This window comes from Sceloporus undulatus, chromosome 4 (genome assembly GCF_019175285.1).
Source record: "Sceloporus undulatus isolate JIND9_A2432 ecotype Alabama chromosome 4, SceUnd_v1.1, whole genome shotgun sequence".
Lineage (NCBI taxonomy): Eukaryota > Metazoa > Chordata > Lepidosauria > Squamata > Phrynosomatidae > Sceloporus > Sceloporus undulatus.
Genome location: NC_056525.1, coordinates 26,653,998 through 26,678,424, shown reverse-complemented (window position 1 = coordinate 26,678,424; position 24,427 = coordinate 26,653,998). Strand labels below are relative to the sequence as shown.

At 41.3% G+C, this 24,427-nt stretch overlaps 1 protein-coding gene across 1 annotated transcript in view; it reads right to left on the bottom strand.

Annotated features, from left to right (window-relative positions):
• UBE2V1 (ubiquitin conjugating enzyme E2 V1) overlaps positions 1 to 24,427 on the bottom strand; it is a 41,327-nt gene extending 16,900 nt beyond the window's left edge. Inside the window, exons 1-2 of the mRNA XM_042461960.1 lie at positions 24,352 to 24,427; positions 650 to 794 (exon numbers count right to left, since the gene is read on the bottom strand). Of these exons, the coding sequence (XP_042317894.1) occupies positions 650 to 730 (81 nt within the window). The 5' untranslated portion in view covers positions 731 to 794; positions 24,352 to 24,427. The remainder of the gene's footprint in view (positions 1 to 649; positions 795 to 24,351) is intronic.

The window sequence follows — 24,427 nt, the reverse complement described above, 5'->3', positions numbered from 1 at the left end:
CTTTCCAACAGTGAGCTATCATAAATTTTACTAGCAAAGTAACATCTAGAATCTCACAGAGACAGCTGGAGGCTGGGAAAGACAGGGAGGAGGAGCCAGAGGTGTGTGCCTGTGGCTCCTTCTCCCCAGCACTCAGGACAGCTGACGCCGGGAAATAGCAGGGAGGAGGAGCAATGGGCGTACACATGCCTGTTCCTCCTCCCTGACCTATGCCAGGCGAAATGGTTTGTGTGCCACCCATGGCACACTGCCATAGGTTCGCCATCATGGGGCTAAACTATTTCCTCCCCAATCAACAGAGTCCCAGATCATTCTTGATTAACAAGTGACACTCACATAGCCCTCAAGAGTGATCCTGTTGTGCTGTAATATGCCTGTAATACAAAATCCAAATGTAACTGTTCACAGTTGTACATGTGCAAGAGAGGAGGGAAGATTGTCCAGGTATGCCAGAAGGTGTGCATGTGTCAAAGGAAGCAAGTCAGGCTATTTTACTCAGTATCATTTCACATAATATAGTACCAGGCACTACATCTTGAAATTACAAGAAGAAAACATGCACACACAACAATTAGTTTGGCAAATCTGCAAATGAAAGACACATCTCTAAAGATTTATAAGATAACTTTTTTCATTAAACCCTGCTTACTCTGGGAGGTCCAATAATCATGCCTGTCCATCTTGTAAGTGTCATATCTTCATCATCTTCAAGACCCCAACTAAGTTCCATCTCCTATCCTTTCTGACCTTCTTCAAGTTCTTCCAGCAGTCGAAAATTAGAGGAACTTTTACTCTTTAAACAAATAAGAATGAGATAAAGTAAGATTGGTAGCTTATCTGATATTTTGTATGCCAACATTTTGTTATTAACAATGCAGTAATCCTATTGTGATAAATGAATTAAGTGGGAATAAAAAGTGAAAATAAGAAATATATATATATATAAGAGGTACATTAAACGCAAAATATTGGTGCAAACAGCAGTGTACACCTATTTCACTCACTCAGTCACTCAACAAATTTGCAACCAAGGTTAATGTCCACAGAAAATTTCAGTTTCACAAAATAATGAGATCTAGAAAAAAAGTGAATCTTCTAGAAAATTTCAGATGAAGAGAAACTATTGTGATATGGTCCAAGACTCATACAGTTTGTACAACTGAAAAAAATTGTTGCAGAAGTGTACAACTCTTAAGATATCTCAGGTACTCATTATTTGTTCTCGTTTATTTTGTGAGAAGAAATTGAATTAGTGAAACAACACCTTTATCATATTGGCTTTCCTCTGTTCTCCTGGATTCAAAGGCCTATGGTTGCAGCTTGAACTACTTTTCCATCCTTTGGTCAGCAGGCAGTTACCTGTATGGGTCATTTGAGTTCTACAGTATCCATTACTGTGAGTGCAAAAAACCCAGTGTCCCAGATTGGTTAGCTCAGCAATAGGTTTGGAGGTGGAGAAGAGAGGTAAGTGAATCTGACTCTCCCAAAGGCGAAAGAGGGAAGGAAAGGCAAGAAAAAGTGGAGAAGTGCATTTTCAGAATAGGTTAAACAAGCAGGGGAGAAAACCCACAGAATTAAAACGTAACCAAAAATATTTTTTCTGCCAAATAATATAAAAATGCAGTGTTTTCACACTGTAAAAAATGTACAAATAACCCTCAGTGTGATTCCAGATAGTGCTGCAGCATGCCTGTTCTACAGAATTCAAATTCAGAAAATGGTACCTGTTCATAGTCTGTATTGTGGAAACAAAAGAGTGGGGAGGCCTGACTAGCACCCAGAAAGTGTTCTTTATTGAAATGTGCATGTGTCAAAGGAATGCATGAACAGGTCTCTTAATATTCAGTATCTTTTTTTTCAGTAACATAGTCCAGATGTAAACTAAAACCTTGAATGCACAAATTGTCTCAGCATGAATACATCTAAGAGACATTTAAAGCCAACACAAACAACTGTCTGGAATCATAGAATCATAGAGTTGGAAGAGACCGCAGGCCATCCAGTCCAACCCTGCCATGCAGGAAATCCAAATCAAGCATCCCCGACGATGGCCATCCAGCCTCTGTTGAAGACCTCCAGAGAAGGAGGCTCCACTACACTCCTAGGAAGTGTGTTCCACTGTCGAAACAGCCCTTACTGTCAGGAAGTTCTTCCTAATGTTGAGGTGGAATCTCTTTTCCTGTAGCTTCCATCCATTGTTCCGGTCTGTTCTCTGGAGCAGCGAAACAAGCTCTGCTCCCTCCTCAATATGACTTCTTTGAAATATTTAATCAGGGCATCATATCACCCCTTAACCTTCTCTTCTCCAGGCCTAAACATCCCCAGCTCCCTAAGTCGTTCAACCCTAGGCCGCATGGTTTCTAGACACTTTCAACATTTTAGTCGCCCTCCTTTGGACATGCTCCAGTTTCTCACATCTTTTTAAATTGTGGTGCCCAGAACTGGACACAGTATTCCAGGTGGGGCCTGACCCAAGCAGACAGTGGCACTATTACTTCTCTTGATCTAGACACTTACTTTTATTGATGCAGCCTAAAATTGCCTTGTCCTTTTTAGCTGCTGCATCACACTGTTCATCATGTTCAATTGTGGTCCACTTGGACTCCCAGATCCTTTCACATGTAGTTTCATTCAGCCAGGTGTCCCCCATCCTATATCAGTGCCTTTTATTTTTATGCCTAAGTGCAGTACCTTACATTTCCGTGTTGAATTCATTTTGTTAGCTTTGCCCAGCTTTCTAGTCTATCAGTCATTTTGAATTTTTGATCCTGTCCTCTGAAGTATTAGCTATTCCTCCTAATTTGGTATCATCTGCAAATTTGATAAGTATGCTCCCAATCCTGTCATCCAGGTCATTGATAAAGATGTTGAATAACACTGGCCCCAGGACAGAGCCCGTGGGACCCACTGGTCACTTCTCTCAGGATGAAAAGAGCATTGCTGAGCATCCTTTGGGTTCGGACGGTCAACCAATTACACGATCCATGTAACAGTTACCTTGTAGCCCACATTTTACAAGTTTGTTTGCAAGAATGTAATGGGAAACTTTGTCAAAGGCCTTACTGAAATCAAGATACACTACATCCATAGCTTCCCCTCATTACCAAGCTGGTAATTTTATCAAAGAAAGAGATTAGGTTTGTCTGGCATGACTTGTGTCTCTGAAACCATGTTGAATTTTTGTGATTATGGCATTGCCCTCTAGATGTTCACAGACCCTTGTTTAATGATCTGCTCTAGAATCTTTCATGGTATTGATGTCAGAGTAACTGGACGATAATTTGGGATCCTCTTTTTCCCCCTTTTGAAGATGGGGGACAACGTTTGCCCTCCTCCAGTCTGCGCGGGATTTTTCTCTGTTTTCCAGGAGTTTTCAATATTATTGCAATGGCTCCGATATTACATTTGCCAGATCTTTTTAATACCTTGGATGTGTTCATCTGGTCCTGGAGACTTAAATTATTTAGGTGAAACAGGTATTCCTGTACTATTCTTTACTTATTCTGTGCTGAAATTCCCCTATCTCTCCTCTTCTCCATATCCTCAGGTTGAGCACCTTTTTTCCTTTTCTGAGAAGACTGAGGCAAAGAAGTGTTGAGTAATTCTGCCTTTTCGTCTGTCTTGTTAGCATTTTGCCATCTTCTCCAGCAGGACCCTACCTTTCCTTCTTCTTCCTTTGCTGCGGACTATCCAAAAAAGCCTTTTTATTGTTTTAGCCTCTTTAGCAAGCCTGAGTTCATTCTGCGCTTTAGCTTTTCTGACTTTACCCCTACACATACCTGCTATTTCTTTGAATTCCTTTTTGTGATTTCCCCCTTTTTCCATTTCTTATACAGTTCCGTTTAAAACTTAGCTCGTTGAAGTTCTTAAGTCATCCATCCTGGTTCTTGGACACCTCTGTTTTTCTTTCTCACTGGAACTGTGAGAAGAATGTGTGAATGTGGCCTTCAGTATCTCCCTTTTGAGAAACTCCCCATCTGTCCTGAACTCCCTTCCCTTTTAGTATTTCTGACCCGGGATCTCCCTCAATACTTCTCTAAGTTTTACTGAAACGCCTCCCTAAGTCTAGAATACGTTGTCTATGGCCTGCTTCTCCTTTCCATGTTAAACAAACTCCAGAGAACGGTCACTTCCACCTAGTCCCCCACTTGCACCCCCTTAACCCAGTCATCCTTGTTGGTTGATCAGATCTAATAGCTGACCCCTTGTTGCCTCTTCCACCTTTGGACCAGAGAATTGTCTTCCAGGCAAGTGAGGAATTTGTTAGGCCTTGAGGATTTTGCTGATTTTGACTTCCAGCAAATATCAGGATAGTGAGTCGCCATCATACTACATCTCTGACTGTGTGGTCATCTGTTCTAGAAAGATATCATCCAATTCCTCAGTCTGATTTGGGGGTCTGTAGTAGACTCCCATCATAACGTCCTTGTTGTTTCCCTCCCCTTTAATTTTTATCCAGATGCTGTCTACCTGGCTTCCATGATTGATGTTCTGGATCTCTTCACTGGTGTAAATATCTCTGACATATAGTGCTATTCCTCCTCCTTTCCTGTTTGGCCTATTTCTTTTAAAAAGGTTATACCCCTCTATTTCCACATTCCAGTCATGAGACTCATCCCACCAGGTTTCAGTGATGCCTATTATATCATATTTGCTTTGTTGTACTAGGAGTTCAAGTTCATCTTGCTTATTTCCCATGCTCTGTGCATTAGTGTAAAGACATTGCAGACCATGGGTCCCTTTTACCTGCTGCTTGTGCAAGATTTTTTGCCTCTCACTGTTGTGTCCTTGCACTTTTTTTCTTGTTTCCTCTATGTCAATTTGACTATTTTCTCCAGCCCTTTCGCCTTCCTTAATATTGTCTCCCTTCCCCACGGAACTCAGTTTAAAGCCCTCCTGATCAAGTTCTTGAGACTGTTGGCAAAAACATTTCTTCCAACTGGTGTGAGATGCAACCCGTCTGTTGCAAGAAGTCCCTCCTCATGGAACCGCAGCCCATGATTGAAGAATCCAAATTCTAAATTAAATGTATGAGTCAATAGTTGGCACAGCTTTTAAAAATTTCATCTGCCAATTCATTCAGCAAACAAAATTTTTGATCCTCAATTACCACTTGTCTGCTGCATTGTCATGTTTTACCTTAACAACACATAAAAGTTTTCTTACTGCAAAAGGATGAAGGTTTCCTGGGAAATGCAGTGTTCTCTGTCTAACAAAGGGGTTTGTAACCTCACAAAAGGATGGAGACAAAACTGGATCTCAAAGGGAGTATTTTTTGACTTGCTCATGGAATTTAAATTTTATTTCCTAGATTTTAAGAATCTCCCAGTACCCTCATGGCTGGAAGGAGGAGGGGCCTACCTGCATGAATACCCCTCCATACCATCTGAACCGAGAATAACCACAACAACTTGACAAAATGCAGGTCTATTACTATCATCATCATTTTTTTTCTCTTTTTTAACACCTTAGCCTGATGAAGAAGCCAGTGGAACTTCAAAAGTTTATAATATGTATATTGTACATTAATAGCCCATCAGATTTTTTTTTAAAATGCAGTCTATAATGTCCCACTGTACAAGTTGCACATTCACTTAGAGTGTGCTAAAAGCTATGTGCAATTACTTTAAGCACAGTCTGACATCTCCAAACTCAAAATACAAGGCAATAATTATATTAATATATTCCAAATTATCATTTTCTTGTCAGAATATTTGGCTACTAATTTATTCCAAACAATGAGTACAACTGGAATATCTTGGATTTGAAATGTATTTGAGTTATAGATCAAATGAGATGAGAGTAGTAAGAAACAGCTTTTCTTTGCACTTTGTTTACTTTTAATACTAACATTCTAATATACAATCAAAATCAAATTATATGCATTGAAAGGAAAAATCAAGCAGATCATAAGTGTAGAATTAAAAGAAAATATCTACAAATCCATGTATAGGTGGTATCTGATGCCCTACAAGTTAACAAAAATGTTTAAAAACAATAAAAATACATGTTGGAAGTGTAAAAAAAGAAGTTGGAAGTTACTTACATATATGGTGGAATTGTTCAAAGGCTAAAAAATTCTGGAAAAACATCCATATGGAATTGGAAAAAAAAATTAAACTTAAAGAAAGAATGAGTGTTAAAATGTACCTCTTGAATATGACGGACAACCTAAGATTAGACAGAAAGAATGACAATATTTTTATACACTACAAAAGCATCAATAACATTTGCTAAATACTTGAAAAAGCAGGAATGCCTGGCAATTGAGGAGTGGCAATTTAAAATGATGGATTTATTTGAAATGGATAAACTGACTTACTTAGTGAAGAATGGATCGATGAAAAACTTCTATAAAGAATGGGAAATTTGGAAAGAATACCTTCAGAGGGAAAAGAAAGGAGAGGTACACCTGGCCTTGGAAAAATGAAACAGATATCTCTCTTGTGTTAATAGATAATAGATGAAGGAATACAATATGAAGAGACTAGATAAGTACAGTAATAGTGAAATAATAAAAAACATATAATAATGTGTATATCGGTGTAGGATAAGAATTATATAAGAATGTGAATATAACATAGTTAAAATAGTATAAAAGTGGTGGGAACAGGATTAAGAAATCAATAGTATCTGTATTAATTAAAATGATAAGAGTACAGTAAGATATATCAAGCAACTATTGGAAGAATTCAGCAACCAAGGAAGTACCATACAGAATTTTTAATGGTTGTTTTGTTTTGTTTTTTGTCCTTTCTTGTTTTTTGTTTTTTCTTTTCCTTTTTTTTCTTTTTGGTAATTTGTGTTGAAATGTTCTCTATTCTTTTTTGTACGCTTTTTATACTCAATAAAAGTTTATTAAAAAAAGAAGAAAAATATAGTACATACAGAACATAAAGAAACAGAGAGAGGAAAAAGACCGTATGACTAAAACACAGTATGGCTTTGACCCTCCCAATCTTAACTGTAATGAAGTTCACCTTATTATTGGATTTGGAATGCATTTGAGTTACAGTCTAAGAGGGATAAGGGCAGTAAGAAACAGAAACTTAACTTATATTGTTAAATCAGTCTGACAGAAAAATAAATCCCAGTAGGAACTCTATATAAATAGTATGAGCCCAAGACAAAAGCACATATCAATTTAATATTCCTCTGCATGTCTCAGAGTGAGCCTTCAAGATCCTTACTTCAAATAAATGATGATAAATATAAACTCTACTGATACATATGCTTGGGACTTTGACTAAAATGTATTGTTTATTTGAACATTTCTAAACTGGCCTTCATTCTAGACAGCTCCCAGAGTACAAAAACATGTATAAAATTAAGCAAGTCAATATGAATACAATACTGTACATGTATTTCTATACATATTATCCTTTTATTTCCCCTCACATGTTGGCTGCTCCCCTTTATAAGGTAGCAACAACCTAACATAGTCCATGTCCTTTAGTAACCTCAGCATTGACTACTGCTCTGCATCTGCTGTTAGTGCCCTATAGATGTGTGTAGTGAGGGAGGAGAAGGTGAGGGGAGGGTTGGTTGGGAAGAGATACAATTGGAGGGAAAGGAGAACCCAGGGGAAGGGGAAGGCGATGAGGTGAGACCCTTGGAAAGAGGTATAAAAGGTAAGGGAGAGGACAGTGCATGGTAGAGGGGAAGATGTGGAAGAACTGGACGTGGAGAGGCGGTTGGAGCAGGGCTAAAGAAAGTAACAAGAAGCCCCTGGAGAGAAAGGCGCCCTGTGACTCTCCAAGGAAGGCACGGGCTGCTGAGGGTTGGCCCACACGTGGAGGTAACCTTACGGAACCCTAAAGAAGAGGGGGACTTTAGATATCCTCAGAAAGGGGAGTGGAGGAAAAAGGAAGGAGGAACTCTGGAAGGGGAGTGGTGGGACCCGAAAGGAGAACTATGGGTAGCAGGGCCCAATGCCTATGGCAAGACAAATCGGAGCTGGAGGTGTTGGAGAAGTGCTTTGGGCCGAGAGAAGAGCTGGGAGAAGAGTATCTGTGAAGAAACAGACAGTTAATTGAGGTTGTGTTTATGTTTTGGGTGTGGGCGTTGTTATTATTATTATTAACCTTTATTTATAAAGTGCTGTAAATGTACACAGTGCTGTACATACAATCTTTTTAATTAGACGGTTCCCTGCCCTCAGGTTTACAATCTAAAAAGACATGACATAAAAGGAGAAGGGAAAGGTGGCGGGGCTAGTAGGCTAATACATATAAAGTACATAGCAATACAGGAAATGGTTCGATAAAACAGGCTTCAAAAGAACATCAAATAGTAAGTGACAATTATTAAGTTTGAGAAGTTCAGTAAAGTTTGAGAGCATCTAAGCTGTGTGTCTGCAAGTTTGTAACCCACACCTGGGGTTGAGGAGCCACATGGGACCACGATGTCGCAGGGTGCACAAGCCCTGCCCACAATGTGCTGAACTAAAAAAATCCATTCTGTACTGAAAACAGTGTGTTGGCTGGGAATGATGGCTGCCTTACCCCTACACATTTATTTTATTGTTTATTTAACTTATATATCACCTTTCCCACAGTGCAGGACTCAAGGAAGCTTACAAGCTAAAACAACATGCAGCTAAAAAAAACCTATTGGTACAAAAATATTTAAAACAACTGAATGACAATTCTATTAAAATGCAAATGAAAACAGTTTAAAACGTTTTTAAAACATAATAAAAAAGATACAAGCACAACACACCCTATTAAAAGATCCTTCTGACAAGATGTTAAGAACCAAAGTCCTGCCTAAATAAAAAAGTCTTTGCCTGCCAGCAGAAAAGAGTATAGATGGGGCTAACTGAACCTCATGTGGCAAGAAGTTCCACAACCTGGAAGCAGCTACTGAGAAGGCCATGTCTCTCTCATGTCCTCTCACCAAACTTTCCTGCGATGATGCTATGACAAAAGAGAAAGCTCTCCCCTGCAGATCTTAAAACACAAGCAGACTCATATAAGGAGATATGCTCTTTCAAAGATACTGAGGTAGGGAAAACTCTACGCCAGTAGATCTGAGGTTAGGATTGTGCTTCAACTTCTTACATTTCCCCACCCCCACTAAAACAAATTATTATTATTATTATTATTATTATTGTTGTTGTTGTTGTTGTTGTTGTTTATTTATAAAGCGCTGTAAATTTGCATAGCGCTATACATACAATCTTTTTAATTGGACAGTTCCCTGCCCTCAGGCTTACAATCTAAAAAAACCAAAATACCTGACGCCCAATCAATCAGGCATCAATTTTTAACTGAAAAAGTTGGGAAAGACCAACCTATAGCTCTTTCCCAATTGAAGGGCAACATTATTTGATGCTGACTCTCTTGACTACACAATCGATCAGCAGGTTGGCAGTTCAAGGGCCGGGTGCGGCATAATGGGATGAGCTCTCATCACTAGTCCCAGCTTCTGATAACCTAGCAGTTCGCAAGCATGCAAATACAAGTAAATAGGTACCACTCCAGTGGGAAGGTAAACAGCGTCCTGTGCAATCATGCTTGCCACATGATCACAAAGTAGTCTCTGACAATGCTGGCTCTTTGGCTTAGTAACAGTATGATTGGACACGACTTGACAACCTTGTCAACAGAGAATACTTTTACCTTTAATGACAATTTTCTCAACAAAATAATTACACCAAGATGGAAGGCTGTGTTACATGACTAGTATGTGACAAACTGAGGGGAAATAAGCAGAAACTAGGCATGTTTTTAGTAAAAAATGTCATCTGATGTAAGACTGGACTAATCAGACTATTTAGGACCTGTGTCAATTTCCCACATTTTCATTCTTAAGGGGCTGTGCACACAGCTCCAAAGGGCCACCCCTTTTACAGTCAGACCAGGGCTGTGGCAACTGCACACTGCGGCCCCGATCTGGCCTTACCAGGGCATGAAAAGAAGACGCAAAAAGTAGGTCCTTATTGCACCCTGGAAATGGCGCCACAGCGGTGGCTTTACACTTTGATGTGCAGACACAGCGCTGGAGGAGCGCTGTGATACCACGCGTCTTGTGGCATGCAACATCATGCCACCCTGGGGGTGGAGTCAGGATGTGCGCCGTGTAGATGCTACACCCCAACTCCATCCCCTAGCTAGCCTTTCAAGTAGGTCTGTACTGGGCCTCAGTTATTTCTGTCCCATTAGCACAGTATTCTACACTTAAAATAAAAGTGCATGTAAGTGAAAATTTTTACGTAGTATACATTTTATCACAACTTACATATTTTATATGCATACATACACAAACACATGAACACATAGGCATTTTGATAATGCAAAATTCAGAGAAGTCTGAAATCAGAAAGCTACTGTGTTCTGATCAGCAAATTAATTCAGGAAGTATAAATCAGGTTGGAGAGGCTGCTCCCAATGTGGGTCACACACAATACTCAGTACTTCCTCTTACCCAATTTGATCACTAACAAACATTAGTTAGGTGATAAGAGAGTGCTCATTCTACTTCCACCCACAAATATTGCAGGCCAAAGTAATATTTCAGAGAGAGAGCTAAAACACATATTTACTTCATCTGAAGGTGCTGCATGTATTTTGTTATGTGAATAATCTTTCAGACCAAGTCTTACAAGAACATGATTATTCCTTTACCACACTGCCATGACAGGACAGGCTTTAAATCTACATTAAACACACACACATACATCATGCTATTTTCTGGAGGAAAGAGGATAGATGGCATTATTATACATTTATACAATACAACCCTTGGCAAATTTACCTCAAGTTCGGCAGGGCTTACTCCAGGTGGCCACATACTAAAGCTGCAATGATATACATGTTTATCTACCAAGAGGCCTCATGGAACTCATTATGATTTACCACTCAACATGCCTGGAACTGTGTTGTTCAGGACCTAAGACATGCTGGCTATTATAAAATGGTTTAATGTACTACGTTTCCTATTTAGAAAGTATACTTTTCAGATTAATCACCCCAATGTCAACATGAAATAGCACTAGCACCAGTTATCCTCTCATCATATAACTTAGGCCCTCTCCAGACGGGCCTAAAGTGTGCCCTATCATTGGCCAACGGCGCACCACCGCCCATACTGGTGTCACCCCTAGCACATGACAGGGGCATCAAAATGGCAGCTCCCTGTACACACGGGCACCGCCATTTTGACATGACAGACACTTAGCATCCGCATGTCTCACCGTCACAAACGCGCCGCAAGAAGAACTCGCTCTTTAAGGGTTCTTTTTGCTGCGCAAGGAAGCCACACGGTTTTTCTGTTGGCCCTTTTTGGGAGGTCTGTATCCTACCTTAGATAGGCAGGTTTTATAATAATAATAATGTAATAAAATTTATTTATATCCCACCTCTCTGTGGAACACAACCGGGATGGCTTACAGTTAAAATAATACAATTCCATATCCCAATATCATACATGTTAAGGAAAATGCAACATGGGATATACAGTGATAGAAATAAAACAAGGTGGTGAGTTAGAGCCAGAGGTGAAGAGCTACAACTCCCATCATCCCTGACAAGATATCCTACACCCTTAAAATAGCTATCAAACAGTACACAGTTAAAACGTACCTTAAAATAAAATAATAAATCAACAATGGCCATAGCCTAGTTCCAGGGAATAATAAGTTCAGGTGTTCAGATTTTTAGTGACCAGTTATTTATTCAGGGAAGGCCTGCTGGAAGAGATCTGTCTTCACAGGTTTTTTAAAGCTATTTAAGCTGGTAATATGATGGCTCTCCTCTGGCAAGCCATTCCATCTGGAAGCGGTTACTGAAAAGGTCCTCTGGCCGGTTGCAGACAGTCTAGTTTTTATAGGTTGCAGCAAATTGCTCCCAAAGGACCTGAGTGCATGGGGTGGATTGTACAGAAAGTTTTGATGTAAGCCTTCTAAACAACACTTTTCTAAAACTATTCACATTATTGATATTCTCTACATCAGGACAGTCCAAAAGCATCTTAATGTCAATGATGTGTTCTTGAAACATATGCTTAAACACTCAAGATTTTATGATTGTTAGAAATGTTTTAATATATTCTTTAATATAAGTATGCCTTTATCCTTTTAAAGACACAAGGATGGAAGCTTTAACAGATAATGAGAACACATGATTCACTTGGGCTAAAAGTATGTCCGCATCAATTTTTTAATTTTTTTTTTTGCCAAGACATGTTCTCGGAGAAAGCAGGAAACTAGAGTAGTCTGTACTTCAAGCTGGGTGTTGTCCTGGATTTCAATTCTACTTGTGGGTTTTGCTACAGGAAACTCAGTAACCTCATTAAACAAGTATTCACATAATAACAGTATTAACAACATTTTGGGGGGTGGGGGACATTATAATTTACATTGCTCATTCAGATCCTGCTTGGACCAGCAACGTGGAGAGTTTGTTGTATCAAGTGATTGTGTTCTTCAGGTTCACAATGTAAACACTACTTGAAAATGCTGATTTTTTTCAGACCGAAAATATGCAGTAATACTTGTCTGTGTGGTTCCTCTGGAACAAAATCCAGGAAAGATGTGGTCCTACAGATGCTGTTGAACTGCAAATCACAACAACCTTTTCCACTAACTAGGGTTGATGAGACTTACAGATCAACAACATATGGAGAGCCATGCATTCTCCATTGCTGGTCTAGATCAAGATGCATTACTGTATGTTGGTTTTGGTTCCTTGATCAGGGATAAAAAAGAGTTGGGTAAGCAGCAGAGATGGCTGCAGTGACTGTTTTTCACCTAGAAATACTTGTGGTCCTATGGAACTATTGGTCTGAATGAGGAAAATTCCAAGTTTTATTCCTGCCATATAGTAAGATATAGCTGAACAGCTTGGCTGGGAATGTCCGCTCACTCCTTCTAATCCTGGAAAGTTGACAGCTTCATGTTGCTCATATGCCTTACAAAAAATTGGGAAGATTACTTTTTGGACCATCCATGCTTGGATAGGGATTATGAGAACAGAAGTTCAAATAATAACTTTTTCTAGCTCCTCCTACATATAATCTGCCACTGTTGCTACAGGGGCTCATATTTGCTATGCCATTACCATTAACCATAAAATGCACAGAGGGGGTTATATCTCTCTTTACAAAGTTTTCTTCTACTGAGCTTTGTGCAGTACAGAAACAAGCAGGGAAAGCGAAACAAAAAGAATTTAAATATGACGAAAGGCAATAGTGCAGTTACACACTAACCAGTTAGTCATACGTTCGTGGCATTTTACCTTAGAACTCATTAACCTGACCTTTTTTTTACTTATTTCCCAATTGCGAGAGAAGCCAATGCACATATGTGATCCTCCATTATCAAAATAGAAAGTGTTATAATTATACCGTTAACAAAAATATGTGTTCCTGGGCATTACTAACAGAAAATTTAGTACTAGTGGTTGGAATATAGAAAAATAGGGATAGATTCCTAAAAAAAAGAGCAGTTCAACATGTTTCAGTGAACTTTTTATCCAAAACTAGCAATGTGCACATGTGAAATGAAACAGCCAGGGCAGACAAACCTTGCATATGTAGACAAAAACATTTTGAACCTTCTAGATCCCCTTCCAAAATACACCTTTCATCTATCTCTACTTCTCTTCCTAGCTCCATCAGGGCTAGCCTGAAGGAAGAGGCTCCTCCCTCCTTAACTGTCATCTTCCGGCCTGAGAGGGAGTGATCAGGCAGACCCAGCTCCACCAGGGATAGCCTGAAGGAAGAGACTCCTCCCTCCTTAACTGTCATCTTCCAGCCTGAGAGGGAGTGATCAGGCAGACCCAGCTCCACCAGGGATAGCCTGAAGGAAGAGACTCCTCCCTCCTTAACTGTCATCTTCTTGCCTGAGAGGGAGTGATCAGGCAGACCCAGCTTGACCAGGGATAGCCTGAAGAAAGAGGCTCCTCCCTCCTTAACTGTCATCCTCTGGCCTCCTATTCCCCTCCAGCTATACTCTGACTGTGTGGGGGAGAGGCTTGTGTACCCTAATGAAGTTGTGAGCTATGCTGCTGGTGGTATAATAGCTACCGGTAGGGCCTCCCATGCCAGACAGGTCACAACCAAAGGGTCTGACCAAGAGCGCCAAAGGGCAGGATGGGCTCTCTAGCCTTATGGCAACCATCTTAGGAGAAGGAAAACTCTAATCCCAAACCCGGGCAGATGGTGCTCATCTAACCCTGTAAGGTCAACCATCTAAGAGAAGGAAACTCTAATCAAACCTACGACCTGAGGACCTTGCTGCCACCGTCTATGCTTGTCAAGGCCTCAGCAGTTGAACCTCTGGTTTAAAGAGTAAGGCCAGTTCTGTGCACGCTGCGCTCCACCAGAAAAATCCATTGCACAAGCTTGAAGGATACATCCAACGTCATCAACGCGCTTGTAGAAAGCACAGATGAGTCCTTCCTGAATCTTCGTTCGCGAAGTAAAGTCAAGAAGAAGAAGACTTCTCTTAATAATAATAATAATTATTATTATTCTCTTAATCCATGTTGATGTCCAAACTTACAGATCTATGCTTTTTAACATGCTGATGCTAGCTGGTGAGGGAGGCTTATCTCCATACCTCTTTCCCCTCTGATTTGCTCTTCACACATACTCAGTATGGGATTCTGGTAGCAGATACTATTTATTTTGCCTGCTGTAGGCAGGAACATACAGCTACAACAGGATCAGGCAGACTAGAATCTCACTTTTTCCCAGCTCTTTATTGAATTGTTCACTGCAGACATGCTGCTACTACAACACAATATAACAACATATGTTTCTCTAGCCCTCCTTCACCACCCTTTCAATGACAATATTGCTTTAAAAATCTAGCTAGACAGAAGACAAGGAGGAAAACTGGGCTGGGGATAGACATAAAAAGACTCTAAAAAGGAGCTTTAATGTTAGAGGCAATGTTAACTGAGCTATGCCTGTACTTTTAACCTTGTAAATTCAGTCTTGTGGGTATCTCTATAGCACTGTCTATCTACCAAGATCATCTGTATGTACAATAGCTGACATATTCTGGTTTACCATTCAGCTGTCTTGCCCCAAGGAAGCCACTTACCAACATAGTAAGTTTCTCTGAGCAATGGTTCCTATAACATCTCTAAGTGAATGCCCAAAAAACTATCGAAGAAAAAAAGGAGCAATATAGCTTGATCTTCTTCCATTCAACTTTACACTGCAAAGTCAGCAGCTGCAAAAGATTAAAGGACTGTAGACTTTACAGGATGAAAGGACAAGAGGTGCCCATGTCAGTGTCACATTTCATACGAACAGCCCAATCCTGGGACTTCCTGTAATAGCAGATAAATATTTGCTACTACACTTGATCCAAGAGCCCTGGTGGCACAGTGGTTAAATGCAGCCACTCACTCAAAGCCATAAGGTTGTGAGTTCAATCCCAGCTAAAGGGGCTCAAACTTGACTCAGGCTTGCATCCTTCCGAAGTCGCTAAAATGAGTACCCAGATTGATGGGGGCAATTAGCTTACAGTTGTAAACTGTTTAGACACTGTTAGTTGAGTATGAAGCGGTATACACTGGTGCCTCGGGATACGAAATGATCGGGTTACGAAATTTCCGGGATACGAAAAAGTTGGATTGGCAAAAACTGTTTCGGGTTACGAAATATTTTTTCGGGTTACGAAATTCATTTCGGCGCGAAATTCAAATGCTGCAAAGTGCAGCTATAGGCTTTCCAGTGCTAACGGAAAGCCTTTTCGGGTTACGAAATTTTTGGGTTACGAAAGGAATGGCGGAACGAATTAATTTCGTAACCCGAGGCACCAGTGTATTTGTTTTTTGGTTTGTTTTTTATCTTAGCCAAAAGACCAAGAAGCAATGCAGTAGATAAATATTTGAGAGAATATACCCATCATCATGACAGAACAATGACACAAAACGTGGTGTTAAGTTGTTGCAACAAGTATATTACACAAGGATACAGGTTGACACACCACAAATGCTGAGAGTGGAAGTGCCAGAATGTCAAATTGGTAAGGCAATCAAATACATCTCTGTAAAATTCAAGCCTAAAGTAAGATTGAGTAATTAACTGATATTTTACAAACTATGAGTATCCCTTGCCCAGAATTCTAAAATCCAAAATACTCCAAAATCCAAAATAGTCCACACGCATTGCTGATAGTGGCACCTTTGGTATTTGATGGTTCAGTGTACAGAAACTTTGTTTCAAGCACAAAATAATTGAAATATTATGCATAAAATTACATTCAGGCTATGTGTATAAGGTATATACAAAAAATAAATGAATTTCATATTGAGACTTGAGTCCCATCTCTAAGATATCCTATTATGTATATGCAAATATTCCAAAATGGGGTTTTCTTGGCAAGATTTGTTCAGAGCAAGTTTGCCATTGCCTTCCCTTGAGGCTAAGAACATGTGACTTGCCAAAGGTTGCCCAGTGGGTTTCATGGCCAAGCAGGGAATCAAATCTTAGTCTTCAGAGTAATGGTCCAACACCCAAACCACTAGGCCACTCATGCTCACCATACTTTATAAAGAACATAACTTTAAAATTGAGAACAAGCAGCTTCCTACAAGTTTAGTAAACATATTTTTATGCAACAGAATTACGCCCATAAGAGGAAGTGATAAAAATACTCTGTTGTAGTGGTTAGAGGATTTGCCCCTAGATGCATCTGAAGCTTCCCTGAGAATCTTTAACCAGTCACTGTCTTTGCCTAACCTACCTCATAGTGGTATTGTGAGAATGAAATAGTCTCAATTTATGCCAACCTGAACTCTACAGAAAAGGAGTAAGATACAAAATGAGAAATGAATTATCACTTGATCATGCAAACCAATTATTAAAGTATGTTTATACTGCTTTAAAATGTTACGAAACAATTCAAGTCTGTTTACAAAAGAAAAACCTTAATACAAAGGAAAATAGCAACAATGGTTAAAACCAGAAAATATAAAATAGAATAATAAAACATAAATCAATCAAAAGTTGATTAAAATATCAACTTCTTAAATACCAAATCACCAAGAAAAGAGCCAGGTGTACCTCTTACACAACAGTATTCCATAGACATTAGGCCAAAACATAAAAAGCCCCATGCCCACAAACCAAATAGCTCTTACTAGCAAGCACATATCAGGAATGTACTGGGTAATCTTAGTAAACTGACAGATTCATACAGCCTAGCATCCTTTTTCCTTTGTCAGTTTTCACTTATGCATTATCAAAATACTCTGACTATATTTAAGAAGGATATTAATATGACTGGCAAACTTTGAAAAATACATTAATTTGTTTTCATTTTAAACCATCTTTTTTGAGCAAATCTTGTTAGGTAAAATGCCAACCTCTTTCAAATAAAATTAAACATTATCTTGGGTATTATAATAAAGGATAAGCATGGGATAAAGTGCCAGACACTCTGGTGTGTTCTCTTGTTTCGGGGAACTAACCCCTAAGCCACTCATGTCCATGGAAAAGATCTATTAGCTCATGTCTGCTTTGCCTCCACAGGGATGAAAAAGTGCTTAAATCAGCATTATCCGAAATGCTGTCGTCCTCTTATTTCTATTTACAATCTATCGATCCACAAGGCCAACCCTTATATCCCAAAGAGAAATCCCACAAGCTGAGACAAATGGTCAGCTGTACTTAGTTTCCTCATGAGCTATGTAAATAAACTCAAAAATAACATGCAGTGATGCCTAGAATAATCTTTTCTATTTGGCTAAGTGAAAGATCTGTTACTTCTGTAGTTCCAACAGTGGGTAGGTGAGCATAATCAGCAACACATTTTTCAGAGAGAAGACACAGAGAGAAATCTAACTGAAGTTCTTATGCTGCAGGAACTTCCATTAGTGGGGAGAGGATGAAGATGATTCTTCATAGACTCACGAGATCCACGCCCTTGAATATATGCGGAGGGACAAACTCCAGCAATTTGCAATGGTGCACGTTCCCGTGCCTCGCACACATGGGGTGTACTCCATTCAAGCCTATGGGGTTTGAATAAGTGCGAGCCTCCGTTTTCGCAGGGGAGGGGGGTCTGGAACAGATCCCCACAGAAATGAAGGCCAACTGTACCTTTATCTCCAGTATAGATACTCTGGAAATATATCTGTTCCCCACATCTATCAACCACTGTCTAGAACAAATCTACTGTAGTAACATGTCAAGTTATCCTCAATTTATTTTTGGGAAGCTTAGCGGCTGTGCAGACCGCCCCAAAATGGCGGGCTGGATTCGCCCATTTTAACTGTGGAAGGATGCTGCAACCGCCAAACCACTGCAGTAAAAAGAACCTGGTTCTTCCGGGTTCTTTTTGTGGCGCGTTGCATACATCATAAGTGTGCCATTGGTGCGCTCGTAATGTACGCAATGCGCAGCGACGTGAAGACACTGTGCAGTGGCGGCATCATCATGGCAGTGTCCATGTAGACAGGACGGACTAGGGTTCCGGAGTGTGCTGTTTCAGTGCACTCTGGAACCCTAGTGTCGGCGCCAGCACACCACTTTTGGCTGGTGTGTCTCAGGCCCAAATTTACTGGGAAAATCCCAAGAGATTATCCATGTCTACAATATCATAAAATCATAGCTGGAAGAGACTTAATGGATCATTGAATCCAACTCCCTGCTCAAAGCAAGATTTCCACTAAAGAATCTCTGATAGGTAACTGTCCAGCCTCTTTCTGAAGATGCCCAAAGAAGGAGACCCCACTATCTCTATAGACAATTGGTTACCTTGCCAAACTGCTGTTACTGTCAAGAAGTTCCTTCTAGAATAGAAATCTATAGTTTTCTGCAACTTCAAACCATTACACTTGCTCCTACCCTCTGGGGCAGCAGAGAGAAGGCGTGCCCCTTCTTGTCTGTAACAGGCCTTAAAGTATTTAAAGACCTTATGATCTAGTAACACATTCAGAGCAATGCTTTGTGTAGAAGAAACCTAAAGGGCGTTTAAGTTACAACATAATACAAAGTTTCTTTGCACACCTGAAACAAACCTCATTATGTTATGCCCTCTCTCACTGTTGGTCTTCAGTGACTGGAAATCAGAAGAATACTTCCAATCATTCTGAGGGTGTAGCCATCATGAGTAAAGTCACTAGCAGACATCCTCCATGAATTTGACTATTATGTCCCTTTAAGCCAATTTAGACCCGAAACAGACCAGCTCGAAATTCTGGCTTCCTGGTGGCTTGGGGGCGTGGCGTACGCATGACCCAACGCTGCTCTGAAGCTGCCCAGAAGCCACTGGGCTGCCTACATAGGGGCCAGCTTCACAATGCTTCAGTGGTGCAGCATTTACACACCACACAATGCAGGAGCACTGTAAAGCCGCAGGGGGAGAGAAAAGTTGGCTTTTTGCTGACTCAAAAAAGAACTTTTTGGGCCGGCAAAAAACTGGATTGAGGCCACAGTGCGCAGTTGCCATGGCCCCAACCCGGCTCTCTCAGGAGCAGCTTCAAGCCTCCCCTTTGGGGCAGTCTGTTTTGCCCCTAAGTTACAGTCTCCAACATATCAGGCAACAAGTCTCAAAAATTACTCATGCACCATGTAAAGTGGGAAGGAGGAGCCTTTGGCACTCTAGGCATTTTGGATTTCAACTCTCATAATTTCTTATCTCTGGCCTGCTGTATGTATGTATAGGGAGGTGACTGGAGCTGAAGTTTAAAACATCTGGAAGATCAATGTTTTCTCACCAAGATTTAAAGAGGGAATTATTTTTACTTGCCTGAATCTCATATCATAATATTATATAAACAACAACAAAAAAACCTTCTCCCCATCCGACTTACCTACATTTGACAAAAAACTATGCAAGTAGGATCATTATTACTCTCATTCTGCAGGAGGTACCATTGGGCTGAGAGAGGGCAGCTTGTTAAAAGACATAGAACTAGTTGCAGCATACTTAGAGCCTCATTTCATGTCACCTAGATTTAATTATCTACCTACGAAGCTACACCAGTTTTCCTAGAGCCTCATCCATTCCGTTACGAACCAGGATTCTATAAAACTTGCTATATCACACCAAGAGCCTCCAGGCATTGCAGCTTATGACGTTCAGTCTATGAAGATGTTTTCAAGGGTACCACAAAAATCTCAATATGTCCTGAAAATTATTTTCGGAAAGGTCAATAAATGTTAAAATGTTGAGACCGAACAAAAAAGGCAAGATTCAAACCATTGTCCAGCTGTCATCTGGGCTCAATGTTTGCCACCACTTCACAGACTAACCTAAGAAAAAGTTACAATTTACATTGCACTATAGCATCTAAAACAATTCTTCTCAAGCTGTGGAAGTTCAGCAATCGTTTTCCAATATGCCAGGGACCAGTACCATATTTCTGCCCATTGGCTACAACTTTTTCCTTCTTTCCTGGAAATTGCCTAGGACTGGCAGCTGGTGGGTTTGTGGACCAGCACCAAACTTTGGACCACCAGTGTGAGCAGCACTAAAACATTTCAATAGATTGTGTTACCAATCAATGTCAAGTGAGATAGCTCAGTACTACCCCCATACTGCTGAGATTGGGGATTACTTGCTTAAAGGCTGTTGGTAAGGCTGCACCAGGAAGCCTGAGTTGAATCAGATATCCTGGTTCATAGCTTAATCTATCAGCAGTTATAGTGTACTGTACTAATCAAGCTTGTGGGGCTTTTAAAGCAAAAACAGCATTCTGGAGGTTGAACTAAGACACATTATTAATCAGAGGGGAACTTTCACAAAAGGCCATACCTACTTGTTTCCTACTTTGCAGTAGCACCTTATAAATCATGCCCCATGCTGGAATTGAAGTAAACAAGATCCTAAAGTATAAAGATATACAGTACAACAGAGCACTAAAGTCAGAATTGCCCAAACATTATATTCCCCATTACCATGTATGGCTGTGAGGGATGGCAGTGAAGAAAACTGAAAGAAAGAAAATAAACTTATTTGAGATGTGGTGCTGGATAAGAGTGCTGAGGATACCATGGACAGCCAGAAGACAAACAAGTGGCTCCTTGACCACATCATCTGAACTCTCCCTGGAAGCAAAGATGACAAAATGGAGGGCTGTTGTACGTTGCCACATCATAAGAAAGCATGGCTCACTAGAAAAGACAATAATGCCTGGGAAGGTAGAATACAGAAGAAAGAGAAGACGACCACAAGCCTGATGGATAGACTCAATCAGGGAGATCACAGGACTCAATTTGTAGAACCCGAGTAGAGCAGTGGAGGACAGGGGGGTCTTGAAGATGTCTCATCCACAGAGTTGCCATGAGTCATGGCCAACCTGAGGGCAGCTAACAACAAATAAGAAGCTGGGTAGGGCAGCTTCCAACAAAGAAACAACATTTTAAAAAATCTTTATGTTCATTGTATACTGGCAAGAGTGACCGAAAAAGATACAGAAGAAGGAGAAGAAGATTATTAATAGTATCCCTCCTTTTCCTAGCCCTGGGACTCAGTTTACAAAAATTAGAACAGCTACCATGTTCCAGAGTATGGAGTGTAGCACATAGTAAAAGGGGTTATAATTCAGCCACCTCGCTAAAATTTAAGCAGGTATAAATTGTTAAATGCCAAGAAGGAAAGATTACTTAGGACTTCCATAGTTTGAGAAAGCCAGACTGTAACTATATTAAATAAGCAGATTACTACTACCATTTCAGCTCAATCTTCCTCAAGAGAGCCCCACTCTTTCATTCCTAAAACCAGCTCTGCAGGAAAGGAATAAAGGTTCATTTAATCCAGGGATGGGAAATTCTACTTCTTTAAATATTGTGGTCTACAACTATAATTTTCCCTTACCGCTGGCCATGCTGGCTGAGGCTTCATGATAGTGAGATTATGCTGCCTTAGAGTGTGGTGGAGTCTCCTTCTTTGGCGGTTTTAAAACTGAGGCTGGATGGCGATCTGTCAAGAGTACTTTGATTAAATATTCCTGCATGGCAGATGATTGGACTGGATGGTCCTTGAAGTCTCTCCCACTCTGTTATTCTATGTGGAGAGCCAAACATTCCCCACCTCTGCATCCTACTTCCAAAAGCAGCTTGCTAAGTAATTGCAGGATGCAGACATGGGGAGTGTTTGCCTCTCGAGATAGAATTACAGAGCTGGGAGAGACCTTGAGGGCCATTCAGTCCAACCCCTGCCATGCAGGAATACACAATCACAGCACACTTGACAGATAGCCATCCAGCCTCTGTTTAAAAACCTACAAAGAAGGAGAATTTATCACATTCCAAGGCAGCATATTCCACTGTCAAATAGCTCTTACTGTCATGAAGTCTCAGTCAGCATGGCTAATGGTAAGGGACAATGATAGCTACAGACTAAAAATTTAGAAGCAGTGCTGGAAACCCAGTCACCTCCTCCTCCTCCATCATCACCACCTCCACCATCGCACCTAGCACTTGTCTTCAGATTTGGACTGGTTTTGAACATGGAGGTTCCACCATAGATTGATCTCCTGTCCACTCCATATACAACTGATGTCTTGTCCACAGACTGATCTCTTGACCAACCCATATATCAGACTAATTTCTATCATGGATCCACATCTCTGAAGAATCCCCATTTGTGGACAAAAAGGTGGGATGGCCACCTGCTCCTCCTCCACCACCCCAACCAGTTTCTTCAACACCAGCTTCTTCTCTTCAGAGATGGACTGCTTTTGAACACGGAGGTTCCTCCGTAGACTGATAAGTTCACTCTATAGATATAGCAGACTAATTCTTATCATGAACACATATCTCTGCAGAATCCTCATTTGATGATTTAAAAAAAGTGAGGTGGAAAATGTCACATAATAATTTAAGAAGTACAGTCAGCCCTCCACATCTGCAGCATTTTTTCTGGATTCGTTGACAGCGTTCCTTCCACATTTGCTGGGGTTAGAGGTGAAGGATCCCCATGAATGTGGAAAAAATGCAAATAAAAGAACACTATTCTTTTTACCTAAGAAAACAACTCCTTAGAAATCTCCTCCAGTGCAACTCTATGGTCAACATGTGCCAGAGGCTGATCATAGAATCATGCTGGGACCTACAAATGCCTAGAAAAATGTTTTCTCTAGGAACCTCTAGGTTCTCCAGCACAACTCTATGGCTAACCTCTTGCAAAGTTGCGCTGGAGGACCTAGATTCCTAGAGAGATAATCAAATCTGCAAAAGTCGAAGCTGCAAACCTGGATGGAGAACTGTATTTGCATGTTTTGATTAATGTGTTCTCTCTAGGTCTTCCAGGGCAACTCTTCCAGAGGTTGACCACAGAGTTGTGCTGGAGAACCTACAAAGATGGAGAATTTATCACATTCCACAGAGGTTGACCACAGACGTTCCTAGAGAGAACGCTTCTCTGCATTTGTAGGTCCTCCACTAAAATTAGGAACGCTTTAGGGAGCTGGGGATGTTTAGCCTGGAGAAAAGAAGGTTAAGAGGTGATATGATACAGGGACGTAGCCAAGGGGGGGGAGTTCTTGGGGTCTGGACCCCCCCTTCCATTAGAAAAATGAATGGTGTGTGCACCCAAGCCCCATTATAATGGTGACACTTAGTCTGGAACCCCCCCCCCTTCCTAAAATCCTAGCTATGTCCCTGTATGATAGCCCTGTTTAAATACTTGAAGGGATGTCATATTGAGGAGGGAGCAAGCTTGTTTTCTGCTGCTCTGGAGAACAGGAACTGGAGCAATGGATGCAAGCTGCAGGAAAAGAGATTCCAGCTCAACATTAGGAAGAACTTCCTGACAGTGAGGGCTGTCCTTCCTGGGAGTGTATTGGAGTCTCCTTCCTTAGAGGTCTTCAAACAGAGGCTGGATGGCCATCTGTGAATGGGGATGCTTTGGCAGAGATGTCCTGGGTCTCTTCCAACTCCAGGATTCCAGTATGATCTGTGAATGGGGTGCTTGACTGTGAGTCCCTGCCTGGCAGCCCTTCTGCTCTTCCACTCCATGAATTTCCCTGATCCCAGGAGGGCTGTGGCAGGTGCTGGCCATAGAGCAGCGCTGGAGGACCTGGGAATCCCTAGAGAGGCGTTCTCTTGGGTTGAACAAGGAAGAGCGTTGCTTTAATAGTTTTGCCACATTCGCCCTTCAGCCCAGCAACTGCGGAGGGGCCAGAGCCACGCTTTAAGAAGCCCCAGAGGGAGGGAGGGAAGGAAGGAAGGGGCCAGAGGGGCACGCCGCCCTCCCTCCCCAGCCCCACAAGGCCACCGCCCCTCGGGCCCCAGACACACCCAGCCGGCAAAAGGCCCGGCTTCCCGGGGGCCCGCCGCGTCCCTCCTCGGTGGGAGAAGCGGCCCCCGTCCCTGTGCGGCGCCCATCCCCTGGGCCTCCCTTCCCGGGCCGCCGGCCGGGGCTGCCGGTCCCTCTCTCACCCGAGGAGCCCGTGGTGGCCGCCATCTTGCGCCGCTGTCGCTGCCAGGCCGGCCTCCCTGTCGCCCACGTCATCAC